The following is a 27,017-nucleotide window of genomic DNA, read 5'->3' on the forward strand; positions in this document are numbered from 1 at the left end:
TTATTTCTCATAACAAAGGTACTAACTAACTCTCATCTAGAAGCTTCCTTATTCTTATGAACCACGTCACCACATTTTGTATGTACACATCTAATCCAAGCAGCAATCTTCCTTGTTCCATAATAGTTTTCAACAATAAATATGCATAAACCTTATATACAAAATTGAACTTTTTGAATGTTGAAAATAAATTAATCTGTTACATACCAACACACCATGTTCAAATGTTATCCAACACATCAAATCCAACATATATGACATGCCAAAATAATATTCACATACCAAAATAATACTCAATTTTAGTAAGGAAAATCTGAAATTGTGAATCATATAAACGATTGAGGGACATAATTAAATTGGAATATCAGAAGCTACCAATAAAGATTTTCTACATATTTTACGCTCGAGGAATTGTGAAATTTCTTGCAGCTTTATACGGTATCATGGAATTGAGTTTGCAAAAATAGAATGGAGCTTTAAATTTCAATTTCAATATTTGGTACAACAAAATATTTAGATTTAGAATTGAATTATAGTTCCGATTCCTCCAATTCCACAAATGAAATTTCATATGAAAAAGTAGATAATTGAAATTTCAAATAATTATAAAATTGGATATTGCACACAAATACACACTATTCCATATATTGTTTTTACCTAATAAAAGATTTGGAATTGAATTACCATATGTACCAAATTTGATAAATGAATCTAAAATTATGATAATGTAAATAATAATTGATATATAAGGATGCAGATTTGATCAAGAACCACTCATATATGATATGGCGATTTGATCTCCACGTTAATAAAAATGTCTCATCATACTATGTGGGGTTCTAAATTTGAATCAAATATATTGGCCCATTTTTATTATCATTGTACTGACCCACAACACGTCTCAATTCCTTTTTTTGATTTTGGTGGAAATTCATAGTATCTGAATTTCTAATTTTCTATTAATTATATATTCATCAGTATTTCAAAACTTGAATTAGTAAGCAAATTGGCAAACTAAACTATAAATTCATAATTTAATCAGCTGGGGCAGTTTAACTACTGATCAGAATGAAATAATGTACAAGTATATATAATTAAAAACATACTATTATAAAATATAATTGTACGTGTATTATATAAATGTGTCAAACTTTAGTAAATGATAAAGTATAATTAAAACATGGATAATGAATATATTTAAAATTTTAATGAATGATAGATATAAACATAATACACATACCATATTAGTATTAATGAATTACTTTAAAAAATATACTAATTTAATAGGAATGATTAGTTCGTGTAGTTAAAAATTGATTTCTTCTTCTTTTTTTCTCCTTCGTCGATTTTATATTTTCCTTTCCTATTTTTTCCAAGACGGATATCCTTTTTTATATGTAAATACCTTTTTCATTTCTATTATCAGTCTTCCAATTTTACATACGTTTTTCATCACTTCAAACATACTCTTTCCATTTTCAAGCTTGCCTATTTTATTTTATTCATTTGCGAATTTTTTGTTAATATTTAAGCATAAAGTTAATTACAAATTGGTGAAGAGTTGTAGGAGTAGTATTCAATATTTTCATGAATATTAAATGTATTCTTGTTCATACAATTGTGCAGATAACTCTATTTTGCAGTTTTTTTTTTTAGTTTTTAACATATGCTACAAATCTTAATATTCATTTTTTTTGAAGAGCATGAAACTAATTGCTACTACTGATTATAAATTAATTTATCACATATAAATTAGTCTACAATATAACTCTCCCCAAATTCTACAACACCAAATAGTCTTTTTTGTCTTTTAGCTCATAAAAAAATCCAAATATTTGAATATAAAAAAACAAAAACGTGCGCAAATAAGAATGCAATTTCAACGAAAATTAGGAAGCTTTTGAATAAAAGGTCGAGTTTTCACAGTCAAAACTCAAGAGGAAGAAACGTCGCCGACCTTTTCCTTCCTTTCAGGTATGATTTCCCTCCTTTTTTTTGTGTTAATGTATCCAATTTCTCACTAATCATGTAACTAGGTTTTGCAAGAATCGCGTAATCCTGTGCTGATTGATGCTTGATTCGTTATGTTTGTCGCGATCATTGATTTGTTCGTGACTCAAGTTGCGATTTTTTTGGTGGGATTTGATCGATCAGTGCATTGATTTTGAGCAGTTATGATGGGCTTGAGCTCCATGGGCTATGGGGTTGGGGGGAATTCATCCACATCAAATCTATCTGCTTCTGCACCTCCTTTTACTGTTGATCGATTAAACCCTAATCCCAATTCAAACCCTTTGCTGCATTACTCCGATTATGGTGCTGAGCCGTTTCCCCAATTATCTGCAACTGATTCTAATGACATGATTAGTGATGATTATCGGTTTTCGGCCTCTGTGTCTGTTCATAATTCTGGTTATGGTGGTGATGTGAAGCCGTATTACTCCCCGTATGTCACGTCCTTGACTGGGGAGGATAGGGTTTTGGGCGGGGACGAGGGGTCTCGTTACAATGTGGGGCGTAGTGTGGCACCTCAGCATGATTATGCTCGGAGCTTGTTTGACTTGGAGTATGGGCCTCGTTGGGTGGGCGGTTTAGGCTTCGATGATGGGAAACGGGCTAAAAGATCAGAATTTGATGGGAAATTCTTGCCGGAGAAGCTATTCGTTGGTGGCTCACATGGTTATGAAAATCAATTGTACCATGGTATGCCTTTCTATTATCTTTTACGATGTAAAATGTGGTAGATGTTGCTAAAAAGTTTCGACTTTTACCCGTAGATCATTTAGAGTCTCTTCTGAAAACATCCCATGCTTGAAATCGGGAAGGTTTATCTGTTTCAGTCAACATTCCATTAGCTGGCATTTAGCAACTTCATAGGAACCTAATCTGTTGAACAACTTGACATTTGGATATACTGTAATATTGAGAAAAGATAGCTTGTTTAAGTTCAGAGTTTACAAGCTCTTAGTCCAGTGATTGGTCGTTGAAACCTTGCATTTTTCGTTTCTTGCAAAGGTTGACACTGTTATTAATAAACGATACTAAGAAAGCATGTTTAATTCAGAGTTTACAAGCTAAAAGTGATAGCATAATTTGTCTTTTTCTCTGATATTTTTTTCTTTAAATCTTGATTTGCATTAGTTAAGTTTGTTTTGCTTTGAAAGATGATGTGAATCAGGATGAGTTGAAACTAAGACTGACATTTTAAACCGGTATTCCATTTTGTTTTGAGGTTTTTATTTGATCTCATCTTTCATAGCCAATGATGCAATGTGGTACAATACATCGGTAAAGATAAGTTATTATGCCATGAGCATCAGTTTAGAATTGCATTGTTATTTATCTTTCATGGATTTATTCTTGTGAAGTAGTTTGCTATACGGAATATCATATTGTGTCTAAAATTAATTTTCTGTAATTCAGGTGGGTGCGGCAGTGAAAATCGGAACCAATTCAAGGAAGATTCTAGCGTTTTATATAAAAATCTTCGACAGGTGCCTGACCGCGAAGTCTATACTGGCTCATCGAGCACTGGATACATGGAAGACAAGTCACGCCTTGAGCAGCAATTCGGCTTCTTTCATTACGATTCATGTAAAACACTTGTCACGTCAGGTCCTCCCTACCTTGAACCTTATCCTCCTCTAGCGTCCTGTGCAACGGAGAAGAACTTTCCAGACTATAAAAACCCGTCCAGCCCGTATGAAAAATGCATCAGGCCTGTCGATGCGCCCTGTCATGGTCGCGTTTCAGTTGGGAGATCGTCGCCCACAGTGGTCATTAGACCACCGCCAGCTTCCAAGTTGGATTTGGGACAAGGTAATGCTTCTCGTAAATCTGATGGTAGCGATAATGCTGCTAGGGTCCACATTGTGAATTCTGATTATTCCAATCTCTCGAAGCCAGAGACGAGTCCTTCCAAGTTCTTCAAGCAAGGGAATGCTTCCTCAGTTTCTGTGAAAGAACTTTCAAGGCCGCTGAATACTAAGGATACTACTGATTCCGAGGTTATGTTAGGATCTCAACTAGCCCACGTGAATGTCTCGAGTGGTTTTTCAAAGACTGGTGATGACATTCAAGCGGTTGATTCGACTGAGGAGTCTTCGGATTTTATGGACCATCACAGCACTGCGGTAGATTCACCCTGTTGGAAAGGAGCACCGTCTTCTCCTTTTTCAGTGTTTGATATTGAATCTGGAAACTGTGATCGAGACAAGGTAAATTTGGTCGAACAATATGGATTTGGTCATGGCGAGCATCTGAGTCTCCAGTCAATTGATTCTAACCGAGTTTTCTCTGAGAAAGTTGACTGCAACACGGGAAATGAAAATGAATGTGGAAGAGACGGCATGAAGCTTGGTTTCGAGAAGGCTCTTGAGGCAATCTGCTCGACTTCAGAGCAGACTTTATTGGGTTGTGTAACAGACAGAGTTTGGATCCCTCCCGCGACAAGGAGCAATGGAGCCGAGCTTAGTGGCGGTATTACGAAGGATTGCAATCGTCTGAACGACTTAACGAGTGTTTTTGATTTCCAAGTCTCTGACACTAAGTATTTATTCGGTGAAGGATGTGTTGGGATGACGGGGAATGATGTCTCTGAATGTGCTTCCATGGCAGTCCTTGCAGCAGAGAAGGTTCTCGCCTCACCCGCTTCTCAAGAAGATCCAACTGAGAACAGTACGGTACCAGGTCCGAGACTGGATGTGTCATCAATTGTTAAGTCGATGCATAGCCTCTCAGAGTTGCTTCGGTTTCACATTTCAAGCGACGTATGTCCTTTAGGGGAAGAAAACACGGAGATTCTTGAACACACAATAAGCAACCTTAGTACTTGTTTGAGTAAAAACTTCGCACAGGTCGTAGAAACTAATAAACCAGAGCTGAAAGATCTTTCTGGAGAAACTTCCGTTCGCGAGACATGTTGCGCAGTAAGCCTAATCGTGCAAAAATGAACTATTTTTTCGTATTTTTTTTTTATCAAATATAACTCTAATATTTTCCTTTTTGTCTGTCAGGATATTATTACAAGAGGCCTTCGTATGAAAGGTGAAGTTTCAAATTCCTGCACCGGGATCAGTACGAAATGTGAAGTTTCATATCCTGGTAAGAAAGATGAAATATCACCAATGGTTTCGCCCTTGAGGGATGATTTTCACATTAACGGAGACGATGATATGGCGAAGGTGCGTGCCATGTTTTTAACAATTCCATCATTTTCAAGTACTGTGGTAAACGATTAAGAGTTCAGAAGCTGTTGCAGGCTATAAAGAAGGTCCTCGAGCAGAATTTCGAGATAGACGAGGACATGCACTCACAAGCACTTCTGTTCAAGAATCTGTGGCTAGAGGCGGAGGCTAAATTGTGCTCCATCAGTTATAAAGCTCGTTTCGAGAGAATGAAGGCTCAGATGGCAGGCGTCAAGCTCAAGGCTCCGAAAGGTTAGATTTACACCGTGTTAGAACGAGCCTTTTCATCTGCTACAATCCTAATAACTGCTATAAATGTTATCAGAGGACGAGGATGTTGCAGAGATGGTATCCGAGCTTTGCATTTCGCCCGATTCTGTAATCATGTCTGTGCTGGCTCCCGAGCCTCGTGTCGACACACTGCCTAAACCTGTGTCGCTGGAGGCGTCTGCTTCTGGCGCGAGTGGACATCTTAATTCTGTCGAGTCTTCAGTTCTAGCCAGGTTCAATATCTTGAATTCTCGAGAGGAGAAGCAGCAACGGCCCGAGATAGTCGACTGCAAGCATGCAGATTCCATCACGGCCAGATTCAACATCCTGAAATCGCGAGAGGAGAGCTCGAAACTAGTAGGTGTGGACAAGGAAAACCCACCACGGGCGATCCCTGACGAGAAACATTTCTGGCCGCTTGTCAGAGGTCAGTCGGGAGACGCTGGCAGTGGCAAGTTCGACTCGTATTTTCAGCATGCTGCTGGCTCTGTCACGAAAATTGCAGCGAGTAGTCATCTGGAGACGATCAGCACGAACAAGCCCGGGTGGCGCGATAGTTTGTCTTCGTCGGAGTGGGAGCATGTGCTGAAAGATGATTTTTCATTGAAAAACTAGTGAATTTGTTGCTAACTGATGTATACATATATATATATATATGGAGTACTAAACTTGTCCCTCTTGAGATTGTCACAACATTTTGTATATTGGGAAAAAACATTTGTGATGATCGAATTAGACTTTGAATATAGTGTTTTATTTGGTCTCTGTATGCTTGGGATATTGAATTCTTGATTTTATGTATATCTTGAAAGAATTTGACAGATCAAGATTTTATCAAGTGTACTTATTTACCTGCTACATTTCCGCATTTAGTGATATACATTATACAAAGAAAATGACACATGATGTAAAAGAAATCTTTATGGATCTTGTTGCAAGGAGCAAGAAATAGCAGTTTTTTTTATTCATTTATTTATTGTAGTCCCCTCAAATCACTCTTGTATCTGTTATAAATGTCAAAACCTTGCACTAGATTAGCTGTTAAAGTAATTAAAATTGTAAATTGTAAAAAAAAAAATCATGAATTTTGGTTCGTCCCACAGCTTTATTGTAATATACTACTTTATTGTAGATTTCATGGTACGTGTTTCAATTCAATGACATGGTTGAGTTATTTGCTAAGTAATTTGAGAAAAATGATAAATTACCGTCCCATCCTTATAGAATTTTTCGACTATCACTTTACATTCAGTTTAACTTAAATTAGACTAATGGAAAACATTTAAAAATATTAAAACTCTTAATTTTTGTTCACAAATAATTTTTAAAATTATGGAACGAATTGAATTTCACCAAAATTCATGATTTTTCCAACTATTTATCAGAAACGAAAAACTAACAATACCATTATTAGTTTAGCCTTTTTCATGACCCCATTTTGAGGAATGAAATCATAGATTAGTCCCACTTGACTCCCACAACAGCATATAAAATCATCATTTTCCGAAATTATTGTCACAAATTTATCTAACCCAACCACTAACTTTGGATTCTCATGCACCTAAGTCAAACATAAATGGATTCGATTTGATCACTTACATAAAATCAATGTCACAACGCCTAAAAAAAATAACACAACATCAACAGCAAACTAAGCCTATATTTACTTCTTTTTCATCCATTATAGAAAAATAAGACAAATGCACCGAATTTTTGTCTATATATAATCATCTCTTGCAATGTAAGAACACATCAACTAAAGCAATAGGCACAATGAGTTGTAAGCTCCTCCAAACTCTCACCACAGCAGTCCTGTGCCTCTACATTGTCGAGGCAGCGACAACTCAGCTTCAAGTCGGGTTCTATCAGCGCTCGTGTGGCTTTGCTGAGTTCGTCGTGAAGCAAGGCGTTCGAGCTGCGTTCATCAACGACAATGGAGTTGCTGCAGGCCTTGTTAGGTTGCATTTTCATGACTGTTTTGTAAGGGTAAGAGAATTTTTATGTTTACATAAAAAAAATACAGTAACCTTTTTTTAAAAATAAATTGGTTTTCAGTCCAAGAAAAGCTCTACTCCATCAAGCATTGTTGTGTGCAGGGGTGTGATGGATCTGTGCTGCTAGACTCCATCGGTTCACCCAAGGCAGAGAAGGATTCACCCGCGAATAATCCAAGCCTTCGGGGATTTGAGGTCGTTGACAGCATCAAGGCTAGGCTCGAGGCCATGTGCCCGGGGGTAGTCTCGTGTGCTGATATACTCGCATTTGCAGCTCGGGACAGCATTGAGATGGTAAGAAACTCTGCACGTGTATCATACTTTGATTTCCCGTATCATCGGTCTGTGTTGTCAGGCCGGAGGACTGGGGTACGACGTCCCTGCAGGGAGGCGAGACGGTAGAGTTTCTTTATCGGAGGAGGCAAACGGAAACCTACCACCACCATCACTCAATGTGGATCAACTCACTAAAGCATTTGCAGACAAGGGGTTAACACAAGAGGAAATGGTCACTCTTTCTGGTAAAATCTCTTATCACAAGTGTAACTTTTTTAAAGCATGTTTGTATTATTGAGGCCCATAAATGTATATTGAAAATGAAACATGAGATGAGAGTTTGTTTACCAACCCGTGCAGGGGCGCATACGCTGGGGCGGTCCCACTGCACGTCTTTTAGCAACCGGCTCTACAACTTCAACGTGAACTCGAGCATAGACCCGACTCTGGATCCCCTGTATGCGAGCCAGCTCAGGCAGCAGTGCCCGCAGGGGGGAGACGCGAGCCTGGTGGTGCCGATGGAGGCCACCCCTGCCACAGCTGACGTGGCGTACTACAGAGCTGTGGCGACAAATAGAGGGCTGTTCACGTCCGATCAAACGCTGCTGACGGACCAACGGACGAGAGCTCAAGTGTTCCAAAATGCTCAAAACCCATTCATTTGGAAAAGCAAATTTGCTTCAGCAATGGTGAATATGGGAAAGATTGGAGTTTTAACTGGCAATGCTGGTGAAATTCGCAAGGATTGTAGAGTGGTAAATTAATAGAAGATGAATATCATTTACATAAATTAAAAATTTGGAAAGATATGAGGGCTAAATTTTCGTTACTTCAACCATATATTGTCAGGGAATCAAGACGTTAATAAAACTAAGATTGTAGCATTGATTCCAAAATATATAACAAGATGCAAAAATAGAAGAGATTAAGATAATAAAAATGTCTAGGTTGTGAGCTCCATGATAGCACTCACAATGTCTCCATTGTGAGTTTTGAGGGCATTGACAGCCCTGGTCCTCGACACCCCGGCTTGGGTCATGACCAGTTCGATGTCACGAGGCTCGACACCCGTCTCATCGACCTCTCCCTCTTCTTCTTCAGGTGCAGATTCAGGTGCAGCAGTCAGTTCTGACTTGCCCATCACAGAGCGAATGTCCGGTGCCCTGAACTGTTCAGCAGCCTGGGTCTGGAGCTGAGAGCTCAAATCCTCGATCTTGGCCTCACCGAAGATGACATAGGTCTCAGAATTAGGGCTTTTGAAGACATCAGGTTTCGAGATGAAAAACAATATCTGCATATATGCAAAACTTATTAGACAAGCACCTATAACGCGTAAAGAGAGTAACGAAGAATTGAGCAGAAAGTTTACATTTTTAGTTCTCTTAATTGTGACTCTGCTGACACCAAGAACAGGCTTCATGCCGAGCTTCAGCATGGCCTTACGGCTCTTTTTTTCACTTCTGCTTTGCTTGGATCCTTCAGTTCCAGCTGCTCCAAGTTTACCATTGAACAACACAATTATTTACACAAAGCTAATAAGTTTTCAAATGAAAAGTTCAAGGAATATCGTAACAAACTCAATAAAACACTAGTACAACATCAACGAATAATCAAAGAACATTCATATTAATAAGAATGAATAAGTAAGAAAATCAATAACTTGGTTTCCAGCTACAACAGTATATAACAACGAATACTCATTATCAAAGTGAGATCTTCAAAACTAGGTTACAAGCTCAAGAACAATGGAACCAGATATCTAGTAACCTTACGAATGTGCCTAACAATTACTACATGTTGATTAAAACCATTTCATATGACATGTAATCTGGCTTCTCGAAAACGCCTAGCATAAGCTGAATGAAAGAGATTTCCAAAGGAACATACAAATCATATCAGAAAATAAGATTAATCGTAATATGTTCCTAAATCACATTTATAAATGTCACAATTCATAAATTAACAGCAGAGCCAAAACCTTAACACCGAATTCCATCGCAACGTACTACAAAAATCCAATAATCTCACACATTACACCTTCTACTTATTAGAAGAAGGTATCCAGAGAATTTCCATCACTGAAACTAAGCATTTCACCCTAAAAATAGTACTAAAACAAATCCACAAATCTCAACTTAGCATAAATTGAATGAAGAAATTTTCAAAGGAACATACAAATTCAGATCAGAAAATCAGATTAATTGTATTATGTTCATAAATGACGTTTATAAGTGTCACAATTCATAAATAATGAAGGGAGGAACCACCACCTTCATACAGAATTCCGGCCAAACGCAATACAAAAATCCAATAATCTCACACATGTATCCAGAAACAGAACATTGTTCTGATTAAACGAACGACAATTTCCATCACCGGAACAAAAAATTTAGCCCTAGAAATAGTAAAGCAAATCCACAAATCTCAACAGAATCGGAGATCCTACATATCTCAAAAAAAACTAACAAATACACCGATAATATTCGTTAATCAACACGCTCACATAACAAAAACACAATGCTGAAAAAAAACGCACACACGCACGGACAAATATAGAGAAAGAGAGATACCTAGCGTTCCGTCGTCCTTGTCATCCTCTTCATCGTCGGAATCATCCAAATCATCATCATCATGATCCTCATCTTCCTTCACGTCCTCCACCAATGGCTCATCCTTCACCAAAAGGATTATTGATTTCAGTGAAATAAATAAATCTACCAACAATTGAGTAACGAAAGTTGAGAGATGGAGTATACCAGAAGCTTCTTCTCGGCTTCAATCTCTTCGACGACGGGTCCAGGCATGGCGTCGGAGCTGTGAGAGAGAGAGTGATGATAAGAGTGAAATGAGTGATTCAGTTGCTTTACGTCGAAAAGATAAACGAATGGGTTTTTGGATATCTAGGGTTCATTTTTGGGCTTCGGCCCAACACTTTGGACTAACCTTCACTTTAATTATTTTTTTCCATAAATTTTTTATGAAAACGAGTCACTTAAAGTAGGATGTAGGGAGTATATATTATCCCTCGATGTGAAAGAATGAGTTGTATCGATCGATATTGCCCCTCAAACAAGGGCAATTAGGGTTGCTTAGCCGTTATCAGTTGATCAATAATTGTTTGATGGTCCAACCGATAATAATCGACTATTTAAATTGCGATAACCGACTAAAGTGAAAAATTTAGTAATTATTAACTGATTAAAAAATTAAGTCTCAGTCATTAATTAAGATCTTTTGCATTATATCTAGTCACTTAAATCTAAGTCTTTCTCATCATCATCATCATCTTTTCTTATGCAATTTTGGAAACTCTCTATCTATTTCTTATGCAATTTTGGAAACTCTTGAACAATGTATGAATAGTAACTATTTGCATTTTTTTTGTGCATAGATAAGTAATTTTTCTGTCAATTATTTGTCACATTTTGCTTGAGCTCATTGGTTAGTTGGTCCATGACAGATTAGGTGTTTCTTATATTCGTTAGTTGATTTGTTTTCGGCTTTAGCCGCTTCCTTTTACCAAAAAAACTTGATAACACGGAACTAAGTACGATGTAGTGGATAAGGTGCTTCATATATTTATGAACAAAATCACCTCCCGAACGAGACCCCTTTCATCTAGTAAAGTTTAGCATCGAACTAAACAACAACAAAAACAAAACACTACCATTTCTACGCTAGCTAACTATACATTCTTGTCCCAAACTTCATCGTTGAACGCATGACAATGGGCGGCTGCTCCAGTCCACCTCGTACACGGAGCAGATACATCACACACATAACAGTAGCACTGCAAATTACAAAATAAAAACAAGAAGAAGAAGAAGCAAGTGTTGGTTTAGATTTAGAAATGGAGCAACAAAGGCGGCTGAAAACACAAGGCAACTTTTACCAGTGTGCAGTGCTTGTGGTGTGGCGTGTTTTTAAAGGGAAATCGCGCACAGGTGTGGATAGTCTGTGCAGGCAACCTGCTTGAATTCATCCAAGAAGGAATATCTCAAATCTAAAACAAAAACATAATGGAAGAATGATTGAATCGTATAAAGTACAAGTTTGAAAGAAACTGTTTGAAGGGATTCTTCAACCAAGCGCAACAAGTTTGATCAAAGCATAAAGAAAGGGATGGAAACTCAACAAAAAAGAGGAAGTAATTATCACCTAAACCAAACTAAGTGACTTCTACTAACTTCCAAACACAAGAATGTTACGCCAAACTTAAATTCCCTAAAACAAAACATTGGCAATCAAATAATGAAATTCAAATCTTTCAAAACAAGCCCAGCATCAAACACCTAGAATGCAGATATTCCAAATTCCAATCAACAACAAAAAAATAACTGAAAAAAAGCAAAAAGAAAATAGAAAATCACCTGGCCCTTCTCAGCAACAAAGCTCAACTCCTCCTCCTCACCAATAATAGTGCTGGGAAATTTTATCGCATCCAAATTATTGTAGGGATCGAATTCGAGGATGAAGCACTCCTCCTGCTCCTCAAATTTCTCGATTTCTTCTTTCTTCTTCACGCAAAATATCCATCTCAGAGAGAAGGGGAAGAATCGCTGATTTCAATCAATTTTCGTTTCACGGCCTTCTTCGGAGTTTTCTTAACTTTCCGTTTCTTGGCAGCGGATTTTTGATGAATTTTTGTTTCTTGGTTGAAAATTTGGAAGAGATCTTTGGAATTTGAAATTCTGGAAATCTGAGGCGAGCGTGGGAGATGAAGACACGAAATTTGAAACTGAGACTGAGTTTTATTTTATATATTTAATTATATTTTGCAACGGTAATTATTTTAAATTTTATGTAAAGCCCATTACTTGTGGAAATGGGCTTTGTGGAGAACTGCAAACTGGGCCTCTGTAGTATTACTATTTACTTTTTGGATTGTTGAACGATGTTTCTAACAACAAATCCAAACTTATTAATGTAATCATTTAAATCTCACTATGCAATTCCAGCTTGTTGACTTTTTTTTTGTTTTCGTCCTTATTCAACATACGGATGTTCACATCTAATATCACAACTTTCAAAAAATTGAGTATTTCCCACGAATTTTTAAACTGGCAAATAATATCATGAATTTTACCTCGAGTTTGTTTTTTCCCACGAATACAAAAAATTCATGTTATTTTTATAGATTGAAAAATAATTTTGGACGGTGTGCTTCAAGAAAAACTATTTTCAAAGATTGAAAAACTTGAAACTCTCAAAATTGTTGTCGAGAAATTACGAAAAAAAATCCGTATCATAATATTATTTGTGGGAATTTTTTCATTTGTGGGAAAAACAAACCTAGGGTAAAGTTCGTAAATATTATTTGACAATTTAAAGTTCGTGAGAAAAACCCAATTTTTTGAAAATTTTGTGATATTAGATGCCAATATCCCTTCGACGTATTATGAATGAATTGTTTTGTTTTGTGTAAGGACATATGGTGTTATGAGAAAAAATAAAATTTTGAAGTAGTTATATTTGAAGTAATTAATGAATAAAATATCAATATAAGAAAAAATACAACTATTTCGGTAACTTGCGTGCCTGGCGAGATTGCAGAGTTAGTCAGTCGTTACAGAAAACATGATATCACCGAAAGGAAAATTTCAAACCTATAAATTTTGTTTTCTGAATCGATCAGCGATGCTGGATGGCGGTTCTCACTATATATATTAGCTTATTAGGGATGAATAAGATAAGATTTTTCAAGGGGGTGTTAAATTTTGTGACGTTTACTAATGGACTAATCACATTTTCAATCTTTCAAGTAGATTTGCTTTGTAGAGTGAACTAAATAAAACTTGTCACTACTATAGCTCAAAACATATTTTAATCACGTAAAATTTTGAAAATTAATTAGATTTATAAAAAATACATAGTATATTAAATCTGGAAAACCTATATATGTAAATTAATTCCAATATTGAAAGAATCATTCCAAAAATGTTTTGATCAAAGTCACCCTTTTGTTAGGTGGTAGTTGGTAAGTCGTCGTTTTTGGCCCAAGAATATTCTTCAAAATACATTAATTGATAAATACAGATAAAGAACGGTAATCTAATTAATTTATTAACTTTTTTCTCCAATTGTAATTCATGAAATCCTAATCGACATTATTAAAGACAAAAAGCTTTGTTATTATGATAGTGTGAAAACATATGCAAAAACGTATAAAGTAGTTGTATTTGCTGACAATTAACAACACTAAAAAGTCACATAAACTAATTATACTACTTTATCTTATATTAGTGTTTTATCCATTAATTAGTTAATTTACCCTTTCAGCTAACCGGAAATTATGTACTCCTACGTAACAAATTAAATGACTTTAATTCATTTGGTTCGCTTTTGAATTTCAATTTGAATTGACTAATTCTTCGATGGGAAGAGTCAGCACAAGGCATTAAATAGGGTGAACGTCGATACAAAAATAACATCCATATGCATTTTGATTATTTTTTTATATATTAGCATATTATCGTTCCTTTATAAATCAAAAATCAAGTTAATTATATGTAAATTGCTAAACCTTTTAACGATAGTAGTAATAAATAAGCGTAAAATTTTATATTAGTCAAAAAGTCCTAATGTTGCCATGAATTAAACAATTTTATTCATTTGTACTTTATTCATACAATAAACAAGATCGTTTAGTTAAAAAAGTAATATAAACACAGAGTATATTACGTGTAGATGATCATAATTTTTTACCATGAAATAATTAAAATAAATCCAAACTACAAAATTTTCTTGCTAAATTTAAAAATTGTGGACTTGACGAGAATTTTACACATTTCATGATATTTTTGGTAATATTTCTTTATTTTTTTAATTATTAATGTGGTTGATTTATCGAAATTATTAATAGAATTGCGTGCGAAAATAAAATTATGTACTACTAGTATCATAGGTGGTAGGTCTATTTCGAATTTACGTGTGGTTATATAGTGATAGTTGGGATTGGCTGTTGATGTAATAGAATCAACTTAATGATAGGACATGCGTATTGTTTTCCTTAAAAAGAAAGCAATAACAAATACATTATCTTTGTTTAAGAAACTTATCTCATTTTATCTCATGCACTTTTTGCGACTGACACGTGTCAATCTCTTTATACACTTGCAAAGAGAAAATGTGGAGGTGCAATGTAGTAGATCAAAAAGTTTGCCCTATTTTGTGGAGATTAATAATAATAAAAAAGTAGAATATTATTATTAATTCGATATAATCTATTAGAAGTCTTATTTTATTACTACTATTTTTCTTCGCTCCAGTGCAAGACTGCAAGTCTTATTCTATTTTTTTTAAGTAAGCATATTAATTCATTTTATAATTATAAAAATAGGAACGTGCACTAAAAGCAAATGGAGCGTAGATCAAGGAGTAATATATATAAATTGAAAAACTATCATAAAAATCATAGTCTAATTAAACTATAGCTCATTATGCAATTTTAAGAATCAATTGAATAAATCATCTTTATAAATTGAGCAAATTATCTTAAAAAGCATACTAATTAATGTTTCGTCAAATTATATTCAACCCGCACCTTTAAGAATCAACAGATCAAATCTTCGAGTTTTAATCCCTTTGCAAATATTATACGTAGAAAAAAATCTCATCAAATTCATATGATGTATTGTCGATATTTTCTCCAAACGCACTATGTTCTTTATAAGTAGACGACATTGATTAGTTCAACAACAATAACATCAACATAGTATAACGTTTTAATTGTTACAACAGATACAATAACAAATAAAAAATTCACAACTTTTGAAACTAAAAATATTTGTGAGAGACTTAATTTTTTCAACAATATAGTATACCTTTTTTAATGGAAAGAGTTGAACTTCCTAGTTGATATCCCAAGAAGCAACTAGAAGAAAAGGGAAAGTTGGTAAAAGGAAATTGATGAAAGGTGGTGGTGGGAGCCATACTCTTCCAACCACTCACTCTATCTCAAACCACTACAAAAGTTAGGTAAACTCCAAATTCCATATATACCCTACTTTTTCTCACCACTCTCACTTCACATTCCATCACTAAATCAAAACCCAAAAGATGGCTACAAATTCAACCACGACCAAGAATCCACGTGGCGAAGAGGAAGAGAATTTCCTCTTCGCCATGCAGCTGGCCAGCGCCTCGGTGCTGCCGATGGTGCTCAAGGCCGCGATCGAGCTCGACCTCCTCGAGCTCATCAAGCGGGCCGGGGACGGCGCCTTCATCTCCCCGGCCGACCTCGCTGCGCAGCTCCCCGCCGCCAACGCCGCCGCGCCGGTGATGCTGGACCGGATCCTCCGGCTCCTGGCGAGCTACGCCGTCCTCGAGTGCCGCCTGGAGACGCTCGAGGATGGCGCCGTGGGGCGGCGCTACGGGCTCGCGCCGGTGTGCAAGTTCCTGACCAAGAACGACGACGGAGTTTCCATGGCGCCGCTGGCGCTCATGAATCAAGATAAAGTGCTTATGGAGAGTTGGTGAGTTTTTTTTTAAAATAAATGTCGATTTTGAAATTTGATCTAATTTTGTGAGGTGGAGAATAATGCTACGTAGTAGTATATTTTATTGAAACGGGGGCCCTTTGATCATTTTTCATTTTATTACGTTAGTACATAATTTCGCAATTTAGGTATAGGGGTGATTTATCGATTTGACGATTATTGATTATTGATTATGTATGGGAAGTTCAACTATCGATTACTCTTATAATAAATAACTGACAAAATAATGAATTTTATATAAATAAATAATAATATTAGTTTCCAAGTCAAAAGAGTTGGTTCAGTGGTTAGAGTGTTTCCATGGTAACCTTGAAGTCACGTGTTAGAAATAAGTATCGATACCGGTTACTAATGAAGGCGGTGATAATTTAGTTGGCGAATTAACTGATAATTTTGTCAAATTATTAACTGAATGGACCGATTACCCATCCCTAATTAATTAATTGGTTAAGTATATATCTATTGATAGTTAAATCGGTCGATTAATCATCCCTAATTGATTAATCGGTTAAGTATATATCTATCTAATTGGTTATATGGATTTAAATAGTAGTGGAGTATATGATTAGGTTATGGTAATCTTAAGCAAAGCAATTAATTGACTAAACTTATAGTATAAGCTTCACATGGGGACCAACTCTCCTAGGCTGTTTTCGTTCTCTATCGTAAAATAGTGTGCAAAATTCTGGTTCTATTACCTTTACCTACTACAGGAGGGCCACCAAATGTGTCATAATTATTAGAACTAATATTTTGAGATATAAGTTAAATTGAATTATTTAGACATCTTATCACAATTAGTCGTTTTCAATTGGTGGGTACAACATTTGATCATTATTTTCATTTCTTTAAATGAATATATTCATGGGTTTGGTGAGCACTATTTTTTATTTTGCTAACTTATTTTTTGCGAAAAATTCTTATCGATATAAAAACTTAGTACTGAAAATTCAATACTAGTTTGTACACGTTGCTAGGTAATGTGTTCAATCAATTACAATTATAATTATAATTAATGATCAAAACAAGAAGGCATTTTAATCCATAAATGTAGTTCAAATCTAGGTCTTGGATTAGATGATCTAATGGTCAATAATTAACCGGAAGGTCATAATTAAGCAGTTTTAGGTCATATTATAAGATTTTAGTTTAATGTCATGTCAAGATCATTTTAGGTCATGCTTTGTTAGCATTACTAAAAAATAAACTAACTATGACCTAAAAATGTCCTACGCATAATTTTATTCTGAGTTTCTGTATTTAAATTTAATTTTCATAGATCAAAACCCAACTACAATGTAGTATATAACACTTGATGATATAGTCAGACCACTAAATTTTGACTCATAAAATTGACATGCCTCAAGATTCTTAATGAGGAATAGAATCTTAATAGTATTGTCCGTTATTCTTAATACAACTAGTATTTTGTGATTTTAAAAAGTTCGACATAACATATTTTAAATGTTTCATTTTTACTATATTTAGTTAATAGGTCATACATTTCACAAACATTTTCCACGCACATCTCTTAAAACTCATGTTGAAACAATTGACTACGGCCACGGTCTTATAGTAAAATTGTTTTTGTGTGACAAAAGGTACCACCTAAAAGATGCCGTTCTTGACGGAGGCATTCCCTTCAACAAAGCCTACGGGATGACTGCATTCGAGTACCATGGTACAGATTCAAGATTCAACAAGATCTTCAACCAAGGCATGTCCAACCACTCCACCATCACAATGAAGAAGATTCTAGAAACTTACAATGGCTTTGATGGGGTCAAGACTGTGGTTGATGTTGGTGGAGGAACTGGAGCCACCCTCAACATGATTCTTTCCAAATATCCTTCTATTAAGGGCATTAATTTTGATTTGCCCCATGTTATTGAAGATGCCCCATCTTATCCAGGTATGTGATTTAATTTGTGTTTCTATTAGTAATTTTGGATTGTGGATTTTAAATAGAAATGTGTGTGTTGTGTTTGTGTAGGTGTAGAGCATGTGGGTGGGGACATGTTTGTGAGTGTGCCTAAAGGGGATGCCATCTTCATGAAGGTAAACCTTAAGTTACCAAAACACCCCTCCTCCCTCTCATTATCACACATAAATGAAAATGGAAATTTACATATAAATTCCTAAACTATTGATTTGTTTCAAGATTTCGGCGCTGATGTAACTTGATTACTTTTTTACGTGACGTTATTAGACACCAATCAAACTAGCATCACATTTTAGACAACGAAATATTGTATGGTAGTAACCTTGATTGATAGCAAAATATTAAGCAAAATAAGAATTTGACGAAAATTTAACAACTTACATGCAAATACCCAAAAAAACGAGTATGTTTCTCCGATTTTTGCCTTGGCTTTTGTATTTTGAGACATAGCTTTGCCGATTGCTCTGTTCAACTCTTACTCACCATCTTTAGTACTAGTTTGAACGTTCTTATGTTATATTAAAAACTACTGAAAAAAGACTCATATTTGGCTCTTTTTTGTTTAATTATTACAGTGGATCTGCCATGACTGGAGTGATGAGCACTGTGTGAAATTCTTGAAGAATTGCTATGATGCATTGCCACAAAATGGGAAGGTAATTTTGGCAGAGTGTGTTTTGCCAGAGGCACCAGACACTGGCCTTGCCACCAAGAATGTTGTCCACATTGACGTCATCATGCTGGCCCACAACCCAGGTGGCAAGGAAAGGACAGAAAAGGAATTTCACATCTTGGCCAAAGCTGCTGGCTTCAACCACTTCAACAAGGCTTGTTGTGCCTACAATTCTTGGATTATGGAGTTGCTTAAATAAATCAGAAAAAAAAATGATACAAGTGTGGTGACAAGTTTACTTTGGGGGTGTGGTTTAGTTGAGTTGAGTTTTTCTGTGTGTGATTTTTATGCCTTTTGGTGAAGGGTGTGCAGTTGAAATTACTAGAATACCCTCCAAAAGATGATGGAACTATGCGCTGCTTATATGAGTTTGTATTCCCCTATGCTCAATAAATAAAGCATTCTTAATTTCCATGCCTTTTTACAGTATAAATGAATTTAAATTTAAAGATCGTGTCACAGGCATCAGAAATTACCACGCCACCACTATACCAACCTCATACATACTACTGTCCACATATAAATATTCATAGTGTGACATTTTCACATAAGCTTATCTTGGAAGGGTTTGTTCCAAGAAACATTATTGGAATAAGGATAGTAGACTTACATTTATGATAATAGTTGTGTAGCTTAAATATAGATTTTAGGACATAAATCATTGTCTAGCCGATATTCTTGAAAAGATCCAAGCAATGGCCTTGGTCAAGGTTTCTACTCCAGAATTTGTCAAAATATTCAGCATAAGTGTAGTCTCTGTAAATGGGCTGTGATTGGTCCTCAATCAGCTGTGCCGGAGCTTTGATCACAGCCCGGTTACTCGGGCACAAGAATGTCGCTATTGAAATTCTTGCTCTCTCCGAGTTCACTACCGCTCTGTGCCACGTGCTTTTGTATTTTGAGTTGCTCAACGCCTGCATTTAAATAGAGAATATCACAATTTACACTCCACTTTTGATAATAAAATCAAAACAAATAAATAATTTTAGTACTTTTAGAGCTTTATTTAAAATAGATTAGTGGAAATTAAAGCAAGAATAAAAGTATGGGCGCCCAATTTGTAAACGCACACTTTTATTGGGCTTTGAGACCATACAACGGTATTGGGCTTATTTTTTAAATGGATAAATAAACATAATAATTCTTTAAAGGTGAAATTATATATGAAGATTTTGACTTTGGATATTAACCACTTCCCTACTGAGCCAACACACATAATTTTATTCAATATCTAAGCTTCACCCGTGAAATCAAAGCTCGCTTTATTTATTTTCTCTATTTATATTTTGATTTTAATATGTTGAATTTTATATTTATTTTGTTTCTACTACCTCAAATGTTATTATTGTAGTCGTTAATTTACAATCACTCAAAATCAAAGATAGATCATTTTGAATAAATTAAAAATTCAAGCTCTGATTGTAACGCAATTTGTCAAATTAATGATATCAATAACTATTGCAAGATAATAAAATTCAACAAAATGCATGAAACCATTAACGCTAAATGTGGGCTAAATGACATCTATGTTCATAAAAATTTTATAAAGTGTTTGTTTTATGAATTAACTAGAGAGAGAAAATAAAGTGAAAAATAGTAAAATAGATGGTTCGAACCTGAAGTTGGTCACCGATGTTGACAACAAAAGCATTCGGAACGGGCTTGACGGACAACCATTGTCCATCGTTGAGCAATTGAAGGCCTGAAACCTGCGTGTCTTGAAGAAGGATTGTGAGAGTGTTGGGATCGGTATGAGCCGGGAGCCCGAACGTGAGTTCGGGCTCCGGACACGGTGGGTAATAGTTTATTGCCATATGCTGGCCCGCTTCGCCCAAGCTACTATTTATATAGCCTTTTTCAAGGCCCAAACTCTGAGAAATTACTTCTTGTAGTCTCAAGCCCAATTGTCTCACTTCCTTGCTATAATTGCTCACTATTTCCCTATGTATACAAAAAATAATTTTCGATAGTTTGAAACTTTTTAATGTGTTGTGAATAAGAGTGAAGAAGGAATCAAATACTATTATATGTAAAATTATTTGGCCAAACTGATTCAAAACAAAATCACTTACTAAGTGGAGTATATCATAAACATTTAATTTTATTTATATATCTTCTTTCTTTTTTCTTGGTTAATATTTATGAATAAAATAATAGTAATTAGTAGTTTCATTAAACAATTAAAATCAAAATACATAATTAAAAATCGGAATGAAATATATTCAAATTCTACATATAGTAGAAGCCAGCAAGAAAATATTCAAATTATTTTTGTATTGAGAATTAAAAAAATTAATGGGTGATTACATCTCGGCCATAATCCTCATGCTTTTGCATGATACAGACGTAGAAGAGCGTGTTTTGCTTTTTTCAGCTTGTCTTAATGTTAATATTAAATATAAAATATGAAATATATAATAAAACTAGAACTTTTAGAGATTTATTAAATTTATGTATATTGAGATTAATTTGTATTTTAATTTTACAAAAAAATCTCCTTCTATTATCCAACTATACAAAAATTATTAGTGGTGCGTAGAGTCTTTTAAAACGTCTTTTAAAACATAATTATGCTTACAAATTAAAAGATGAATCTTCAGATATTCCTTATCTTTTTCTAGTGTTACGTCGCTCTCACTGTTAAAGTCAAGCCCTTTTTGTTGAAATAAAAGTTCATTTGTTAGTATAAAAAGGAAAGGAGAGTTCTAAAAGAATCAAATTTGATCGCTTTTCTTTATTCAATGAATCAAAATTCAGCACAATAAATTAAACTTCGAGGCAATGCTAACATATACTTCCTCTATTCTATAAAGAGTCCTATATAATTTGAACACAAACTTTAATAAGTATAAAATAAATAGATTGAATAAACTATTTATATTAATTTTATAAGTATAAAATAAATAGATTGAATAAACTATTTATATTAATTTTATAATAAAATATGACTGATATAAGTTAGTGAAATATTAGGCCTAGTTACTATTTAAAATAAAAGTGAAATAAGACTCTTATTAACTGACCCAACAGTATATTTAGGCTGAAACCGAAAAAAATGACTAACTCTGCAATATACGGGGGCTAAAATCTAGGATAATGGTCCAACCGATTGAAAAAAAATTAGGCAAGTCGTCCAAACGATCAGACGAAAGTCTAACCCCTCCAAGACTCACCTTGAAGGGATAATTAAAAAGGAAAAAAAAATCCGACCCTCCAAGATTCATCTTGATAGAATTGCGAGAGGATGCTCATAATTAAAACTAAAAAATAGTAACATATAACTATCCAAAAGTAGTATTAATAGAATTCCCAAGGTTCTATAAGCAACTAAAACTAATATATAAATCTAATAGACCATTTTTATTATGAATTGACCTTAAGATGAAACTCATGAATTCCTATCGATTATAAATGCAAAGATAATTATTCAACTAAACAAATTACTCCATATTTTTATGTCCGAAGTAATTTAATTTAAAAAGTTGAAGATTTCCTAAACTATTGCCGAAAATTAAAGAAGTAGTATTAATCTATTATAAATTAATTAGTGTTTATAAACCGATTTTAAAAACAAAAAATTAGTAGCCGTAATCTAGAAGGTGCTGATCAAGATCCACACAAGCAATACTAAATTCAACCATTTACGTTTTGATTAATTAATTTCAAACGTCTATCACTAATAAAATAAGGGCAACGACCACTCAATTAAAGAACAATACATCATTGCGTGGTCCAATAATATTAGTATAGTTGTACTCGTCATAAGCCAAAACGCGTTTTTCGACATAAACTTAAATAACGTGTCTGACAGTAAGAGAATATTCCTACTTAGCTGGCGTCATTAAATGACGTCAGCGATAAACGTCATAAAACAAAATACTAACTTCAATTATTCCAAAAATTAATAATTTTTAATATAAATAGCGTTGTTTCTTCTTAATATTTAATTTTAAATCTTTTTCCTAAATCGAATTACAATAGACCAATTTTATCTCTTTTGGCCGATTTAAATAGGACGAATGAATTATAGTTATGTTTCTCTGTCTTATTTTTCAAACTGGTTACACAATATATAAATTTACATACATTTAAAAAGGGTTCGTTTACAAAAAAAAAATAATTTGTATATTCCATCAATTCCACTTAACTCTTTTAATATTTTACCAATTTTAATAAATACTTAGGCAGTAGTAAGTGTTTGGATAAGTAAAAAATTGGCTAATATTTCATGTAAGAATATAGTGCTATTTAGTTATAAATTATAGGTGTGTGGTAAGGTGTGATTTGTGTATAAATAATTTGATATAATGAGAATAAAATATTAAAGGCATTATAAGAGTTTTAAGGTACTATAAATTTATGTGTACATCATTTCATCATATCTCTGTTTTGAATTTAAGGATAATTATATAATATATTCATTGAACATAGCAAAGGCAATTCTAGCATTCCACGTGAGAATACTTCCTACTTTCTCGAAAAGGAACATGGTCCATCAATTCTTTTAACAACTTGCTTCTTCAATTTATTAAATATTGAATTTACAAACATTATCTCATGGTTGAGAAATCGAGATCATATTCTCATAGGAGTATAAATGAACTTCATGTTTACGTAAGTAATTCCATTTTTATATACAGTATATAGACTTATCTCCTCTGTCTAATAATCTCGTTTTCATTTTAATTTGTATCATCTATAAAAATTAATCGCTTCATTTTTAAGTAAAATAGACTATCCTTTCTCCATTAACAATACATCAATTATATTTTTCTTTCGCACTATATGATCTTTTACATTCATAGCAAACGGAAGGGGTATATATAGCATTTAGTTAGAGTGACGCGTTCTTCTTTTTACGAACGAAAAACCCTAATTCTACAAAACTATTCCCATTTTATCATAAAAAGATCATTGCAAGTGTTTTATCATGCATATTTATCATATATATACACACACACTCTTTTCTAAGTACTATATAGAGAGATGGAGAGAGAGAGTTACTTGAAAGATGTAGGGTTTGTTGGCCATTCATGGACAAATTTGTCCAAAGGGTGGCAATGAAGCCTAAGATAATCCCTCCAATTATGAATCTTCTCTTTATGAAGATTAGAACTAGTGCTCAATCTTGTGGTTTTTGTGTGATCATTTGAGTATAATTTCATTTTCTCTTCCACAGGCAAATTGAAGAACTCTCTTGTCACATCCAACATTTTATCCATGCTCTCCATTGCCACACCATGGTTTATCACCTACATTTCACACACACAAAATTAAACACATTTTATCATGTCAGACATATCACTTTCCCATTTTTAGCATATCCAAGTAACAATATCAAAACATACTGCCACCCCTAAAATCTTGTTAAGACACGTAAACCTGGACGAATGAAGTATTTTTTTTAGGATCCACTTTCCATTTTTTAGTCGTTTCCAACAAAAATATCACATACATTGAACTACTTTGTTCTATACAGTTAAACACACTAGACCTCATCTCCTAAAATCCAATACCATCCATCAAGTATAATAGTACGACATTTGAAACTAGACGAACAGAGTAGTTTTGACGATTCAAATCCTAAAATAAATGTCCCACTTTTATTTATTTTTGTTTGTCCCAACAAATGACATCACATACATTCAACTACTTCTCTCTCTATAATCAAACACACTAAACCACGACTCCTAAGAAATCCAATACCATCTACCAAGCACGACATCTTGACGTAACTTTCCTTTTTCAGTCTGCCATATCAACAATATTCTACATATTCAACTATTTTTTCCCTCTTCGTAAACGAGACGAAGAGAGTATTCTTTTCGGGCTCAAATCCTATCATACAAAACAAAAACACTAAATCTAGAACAATGAAGAAAGCAATAAAAAAATGACCTGAAAAAAGCCATAGTGGTGGCAAGCATGAGAGATTTGTCGGGCCATGAGAGAGAGATCGGCAGAGCCCAAATCAACGATGGGAGCATTGAAAAAGTGTGCAACTTCCGAAAGTTTGGGCCTTTCGGGCTCGGGCCGGACGTAGCTGGCCGGAAGGGTCGAGCACCGGATACCGTTTGAGACTAGCAATACACTTTCCATTATGTTTTTTACATATATTACTAGTAATATTATTATGTTTTATATATGTGTCTATGTATAGAGATGAGTTGTGACTTGTGTGTATATATACACAAATGCAGAGCTAGCGTTGACCTCGGATTATGGTCTTTGTATAATCTTCAATTTTTATTGTATTTTGGGCATATGCAACGCTAGAAAACAAAATTGAAAAATGAATTTTTCGAAATTTAATTGTTAACCGTTTTCAATTTTAAGAGTAAAATAGTTTGAAGTTGTGAAAAATGCAAAATAATGTTTGTGGCCCGGATGGGGCTTGTTGTGGGGTTGTGGGAATTGTGGTCTAGCGCAACAAATAAGGAGGAATGATGATGTGGAAGGGACTTGGGACCTGGATTTGGGACGAGGTTGTGGATGCCCTTATGAATTGTACACTTTAGTTTTACAGTCAGTGCCAATATCTCATCACTTCACTTACATTATTTATGATTGTATTGTATTTTTCAAATTCCTTCTATTTATATCATTTGTAATTATGTGTGTCTATATATTCATAAATTGGGGTTCACTAAATTAATGAAATTTTGAATCGTGGATGTCTTAAAACATCACATATATCAATGAACTATATATTACAAACATGTTTATATATTCTACAGACATGCATATAATATATTCTATCAAAATTTTAATGCATCATGAACATTAATTCATTTCAATAACCAAAAGGTTAACCTTAATTTGTGGGATTTATTGCTTGATATAAGTAAGATTTTGTGGGGCATATTATAGGCTCTTTAGCAACGCTTGATTTTGTTGTCTGATTTGTTTTATTCATTCGTTCCATATAAAGAATATTTTTTTTATAGTTAAAATTCCAAATTATTAAAAAAATCGCTCTAAAAGTGGTATAGAAAAATAAATGAAGAATACTCTTAGAATCTTAAATTTATACGTTCAATTTTTTTTGTTTATTTGAATCTCCATGCAGCTGTTATTATCGGTATAAATAAAATATTATTATTATTATTATTATTATTATAATAGTAACAATATTAAATTTCGAATTCGAAAATGAGTTTTTGGATATGAGTATCTTAGCTAATCTAAAAAGGTACCGAAATTGGAATTTAGAGAATAGTTAATTATGATCCGTATCAAGATGGGAATAAAGACAGGATAAAGACAACCATGAATGGATTATGGGGCCTTTCATGTAAGCAAAATTACTCATTAAGTCAATCAAATTAAATCACTTTATTAAAAACTAGCAGTAGTATATATTATAATTTTAATATAGGCCTACCTGAGTTTTGTTTACTTTATAGGCCTACGTTAATCGAAGTATTACTTTATATATGAATTTTCATATTGTAATCATCCATAAAAGGTAATGAAGACTCTATAAAGGTATTGAAAAAATAAATACTGCATATATATCTATAACCATCGTCTCATCTAGAGCTTCAAATTAAGACCTGTAACCGAACTTTCAACATCATCCTGTCTAGATTTAAAGAAGACTTACAAGTTCGAAGCATTGCCAGGTTTGGAGTTTGACACACCACGTCTACTTTCAGGCATCACCTCGTCTAGAGTTTGAAAATACCAGACATGAACTTTCAATATCATATTGTAACCGCACCAAATTTTTCGTGATTCCAAAGTTTCGGTTAGCTAGGAGAATTTTCAAAACCGACACTATAACCGTATTTTCGATATGCTGTTATGTATGAAAATTAATAACATTATTCTATCGTACCAAAATCCTTTGAAAAAGTATAATACCAACCGAACAAAAATTTGATATTTTTAAATATTTTTTCGATACAATAAATGCGGTATTCATTTGGAAATTTTTTCCACATCTAATTTGGGGTGACTGAGTCGTTGAGAGGTCTGCCCAAAAAAGACGTTGGAAATAAATGGGATGTCTATTAATTGTCGAGAGACTCAGGTCCCAAGTTGCTAATTTCATCTATCAATCTTGAGAAAATTGCAAAATTGATATTCCAAAATTGTGCATATGATTATTACACTTCAATAGTTGCCAAGATAATAAGTAAGTCGTTTCTAAACCATGTTCGACGTCTATCTTTG

At 34.2% G+C, this 27,017-nt stretch overlaps 5 protein-coding genes and 1 long non-coding RNA gene across 9 annotated transcripts; 3 read left to right on the forward strand and 3 right to left on the reverse strand.

Annotated features, from left to right (window-relative positions):
- The first annotated feature begins 1,851 nt into the window (after positions 1-1,851).
- On the forward strand, positions 1,852-6,283 carry LOC125222683. Of its 4 annotated transcripts, none has more exons than XM_048125433.1 (6): positions 1,852-1,974; positions 2,173-2,703; positions 3,424-4,928; positions 5,016-5,183; positions 5,261-5,438; positions 5,512-6,283. In XM_048125433.1, exons 2-6 carry the CDS (start codon positions 2,175-2,177, stop codon positions 6,069-6,071), a joined length of 2,940 nt encoding a protein of 979 aa, XP_047981390.1. In that variant the 5' UTR covers positions 1,852-1,974; positions 2,173-2,174; the 3' UTR covers positions 6,072-6,283. The 4 variants fall into 4 exon arrangements, with proteins under 4 accessions (XP_047981390.1, XP_047981389.1, XP_047981391.1 ...); XM_048125432.1 differs by having other exon boundaries at positions 1,880-1,974; positions 2,037-2,703; XM_048125434.1 differs by having other exon boundaries at positions 1,903-2,703; positions 3,424-3,819; positions 3,907-4,928.
- Positions 6,284-7,161: 878 nt separating this feature from the next.
- Positions 7,162-8,561, forward strand: LOC125222788 (peroxidase 5-like). Its single transcript, XM_048125594.1, has 4 exons — positions 7,162-7,442; positions 7,553-7,744; positions 7,806-7,971; positions 8,087-8,561. Exons 1-4 carry the CDS (start codon positions 7,230-7,232, stop codon positions 8,488-8,490), a joined length of 975 nt encoding a protein of 324 aa, XP_047981551.1. The 5' UTR covers positions 7,162-7,229; the 3' UTR covers positions 8,491-8,561.
- LOC125222789 (nascent polypeptide-associated complex subunit alpha-like protein 2) lies at positions 8,536-10,615 on the reverse strand. Its single transcript, XM_048125596.1, has 4 exons — positions 10,483-10,615; positions 10,297-10,399; positions 9,096-9,214; positions 8,536-9,017 (listed from the first exon to the last, which is right to left on the reverse strand). Exons 1-4 carry the CDS (start codon positions 10,528-10,530, stop codon positions 8,670-8,672), a joined length of 618 nt encoding a protein of 205 aa, XP_047981553.1. The 5' UTR covers positions 10,531-10,615; the 3' UTR covers positions 8,536-8,669.
- A 666-nt stretch (positions 10,616-11,281) lies between these two features.
- On the reverse strand, positions 11,282-12,437 carry LOC125185432. Its single transcript, XR_007170134.1, has 3 exons — positions 12,097-12,437; positions 11,619-11,694; positions 11,282-11,516 (listed from the first exon to the last, which is right to left on the reverse strand). It is a non-coding gene; the product is annotated as an uncharacterized LOC125185432 (long non-coding RNA).
- Positions 12,438-15,737: 3,300 nt separating this feature from the next.
- LOC125217723 (caffeic acid 3-O-methyltransferase 2) lies at positions 15,738-19,251 on the forward strand. The gene is made up of 4 exons (XM_048119247.1): positions 15,738-16,200; positions 17,826-18,136; positions 18,218-18,282; positions 18,742-19,251. The coding sequence occupies exons 1-4, from the start codon at positions 15,785-15,787 to the stop codon at positions 19,036-19,038; spliced, it is 1,089 nt and encodes a 362-aa protein (XP_047975204.1). The 5' UTR covers positions 15,738-15,784; the 3' UTR covers positions 19,039-19,251.
- Positions 19,252-19,295: 44 nt separating this feature from the next.
- LOC125217724 (protein DOWNY MILDEW RESISTANCE 6-like) lies at positions 19,296-24,982 on the reverse strand. The gene is made up of 4 exons (XM_048119248.1): positions 24,738-24,982; positions 23,844-24,091; positions 20,456-20,780; positions 19,296-19,753 (listed from the first exon to the last, which is right to left on the reverse strand). Exons 1-4 carry the CDS (start codon positions 24,936-24,938, stop codon positions 19,505-19,507), a joined length of 1,023 nt encoding a protein of 340 aa, XP_047975205.1. The 5' UTR covers positions 24,939-24,982; the 3' UTR covers positions 19,296-19,504.
- Between the last annotated feature and the right edge of the window lie 2,035 nt (positions 24,983-27,017).

Source organism: Salvia hispanica, chromosome 4, assembly GCF_023119035.1.
Source record: "Salvia hispanica cultivar TCC Black 2014 chromosome 4, UniMelb_Shisp_WGS_1.0, whole genome shotgun sequence".
Lineage (NCBI taxonomy): Eukaryota > Viridiplantae > Streptophyta > Magnoliopsida > Lamiales > Lamiaceae > Salvia > Salvia hispanica.

Bases quoted from the DNA above. Each gene is read 5' to 3' on its own strand.
- LOC125222683 (XM_048125433.1), top strand. From the start codon at position 2,175: ATGATGGGCTTGAGCTCCATGGGCTATGGGGTTGGGGGGAATTCATCC. The intron at 4,929-5,015 runs GTAAGCCTAATC...TTTGTCTGTCAG, and splicing joins TTCGCGAGACATGTTGCGCA to GATATTATTACAAGAGGCCT. The intron at 5,439-5,511 runs GTTAGATTTACA...AAATGTTATCAG, and splicing joins CAAGCTCAAGGCTCCGAAAG to AGGACGAGGATGTTGCAGAG.
- LOC125222788 (XM_048125594.1), top strand. From the start codon at position 7,230: ATGAGTTGTAAGCTCCTCCAAACTCTCACCACAGCAGTCCTGTGCCTC. The intron at 7,745-7,805 runs GTAAGAAACTCT...CTGTGTTGTCAG, and splicing joins CTCGGGACAGCATTGAGATG to GCCGGAGGACTGGGGTACGA. The intron at 7,972-8,086 runs GTAAAATCTCTT...CAACCCGTGCAG, and splicing joins GGAAATGGTCACTCTTTCTG to GGGCGCATACGCTGGGGCGG.
- LOC125222789 (XM_048125596.1), bottom strand. From the start codon at position 10,530: ATGCCTGGACCCGTCGTCGAAGAGATTGAAGCCGAGAAGAAGCTTCTG. The intron at 9,215-10,296 runs GTATCTCTCTTT...AACTTGGAGCAG, and splicing joins CAAGGACGACGGAACGCTAG to CTGGAACTGAAGGATCCAAG. The intron at 9,018-9,095 runs GTAAACTTTCTG...GCATATATGCAG, and splicing joins CAATTAAGAGAACTAAAAAT to ATATTGTTTTTCATCTCGAA.
- LOC125217723 (XM_048119247.1), top strand. From the start codon at position 15,785: ATGGCTACAAATTCAACCACGACCAAGAATCCACGTGGCGAAGAGGAA. The intron at 16,201-17,825 runs GTGAGTTTTTTT...GTGTGACAAAAG, and splicing joins AAAGTGCTTATGGAGAGTTG to GTACCACCTAAAAGATGCCG. The intron at 18,137-18,217 runs GTATGTGATTTA...GTGTTTGTGTAG, and splicing joins AGATGCCCCATCTTATCCAG to GTGTAGAGCATGTGGGTGGG.
- LOC125217724 (XM_048119248.1), bottom strand. From the start codon at position 24,938: ATGGAAAGTGTATTGCTAGTCTCAAACGGTATCCGGTGCTCGACCCTT. The intron at 20,781-23,843 runs GTAACTCTCTCT...TTGTATACATAG, and splicing joins ACAAACCCTACATCTTTCAA to GGAAATAGTGAGCAATTATA. The intron at 19,754-20,455 runs GTTCGAACCATC...ATTTAAATGCAG, and splicing joins ACATCGGTGACCAACTTCAG to GCGTTGAGCAACTCAAAATA.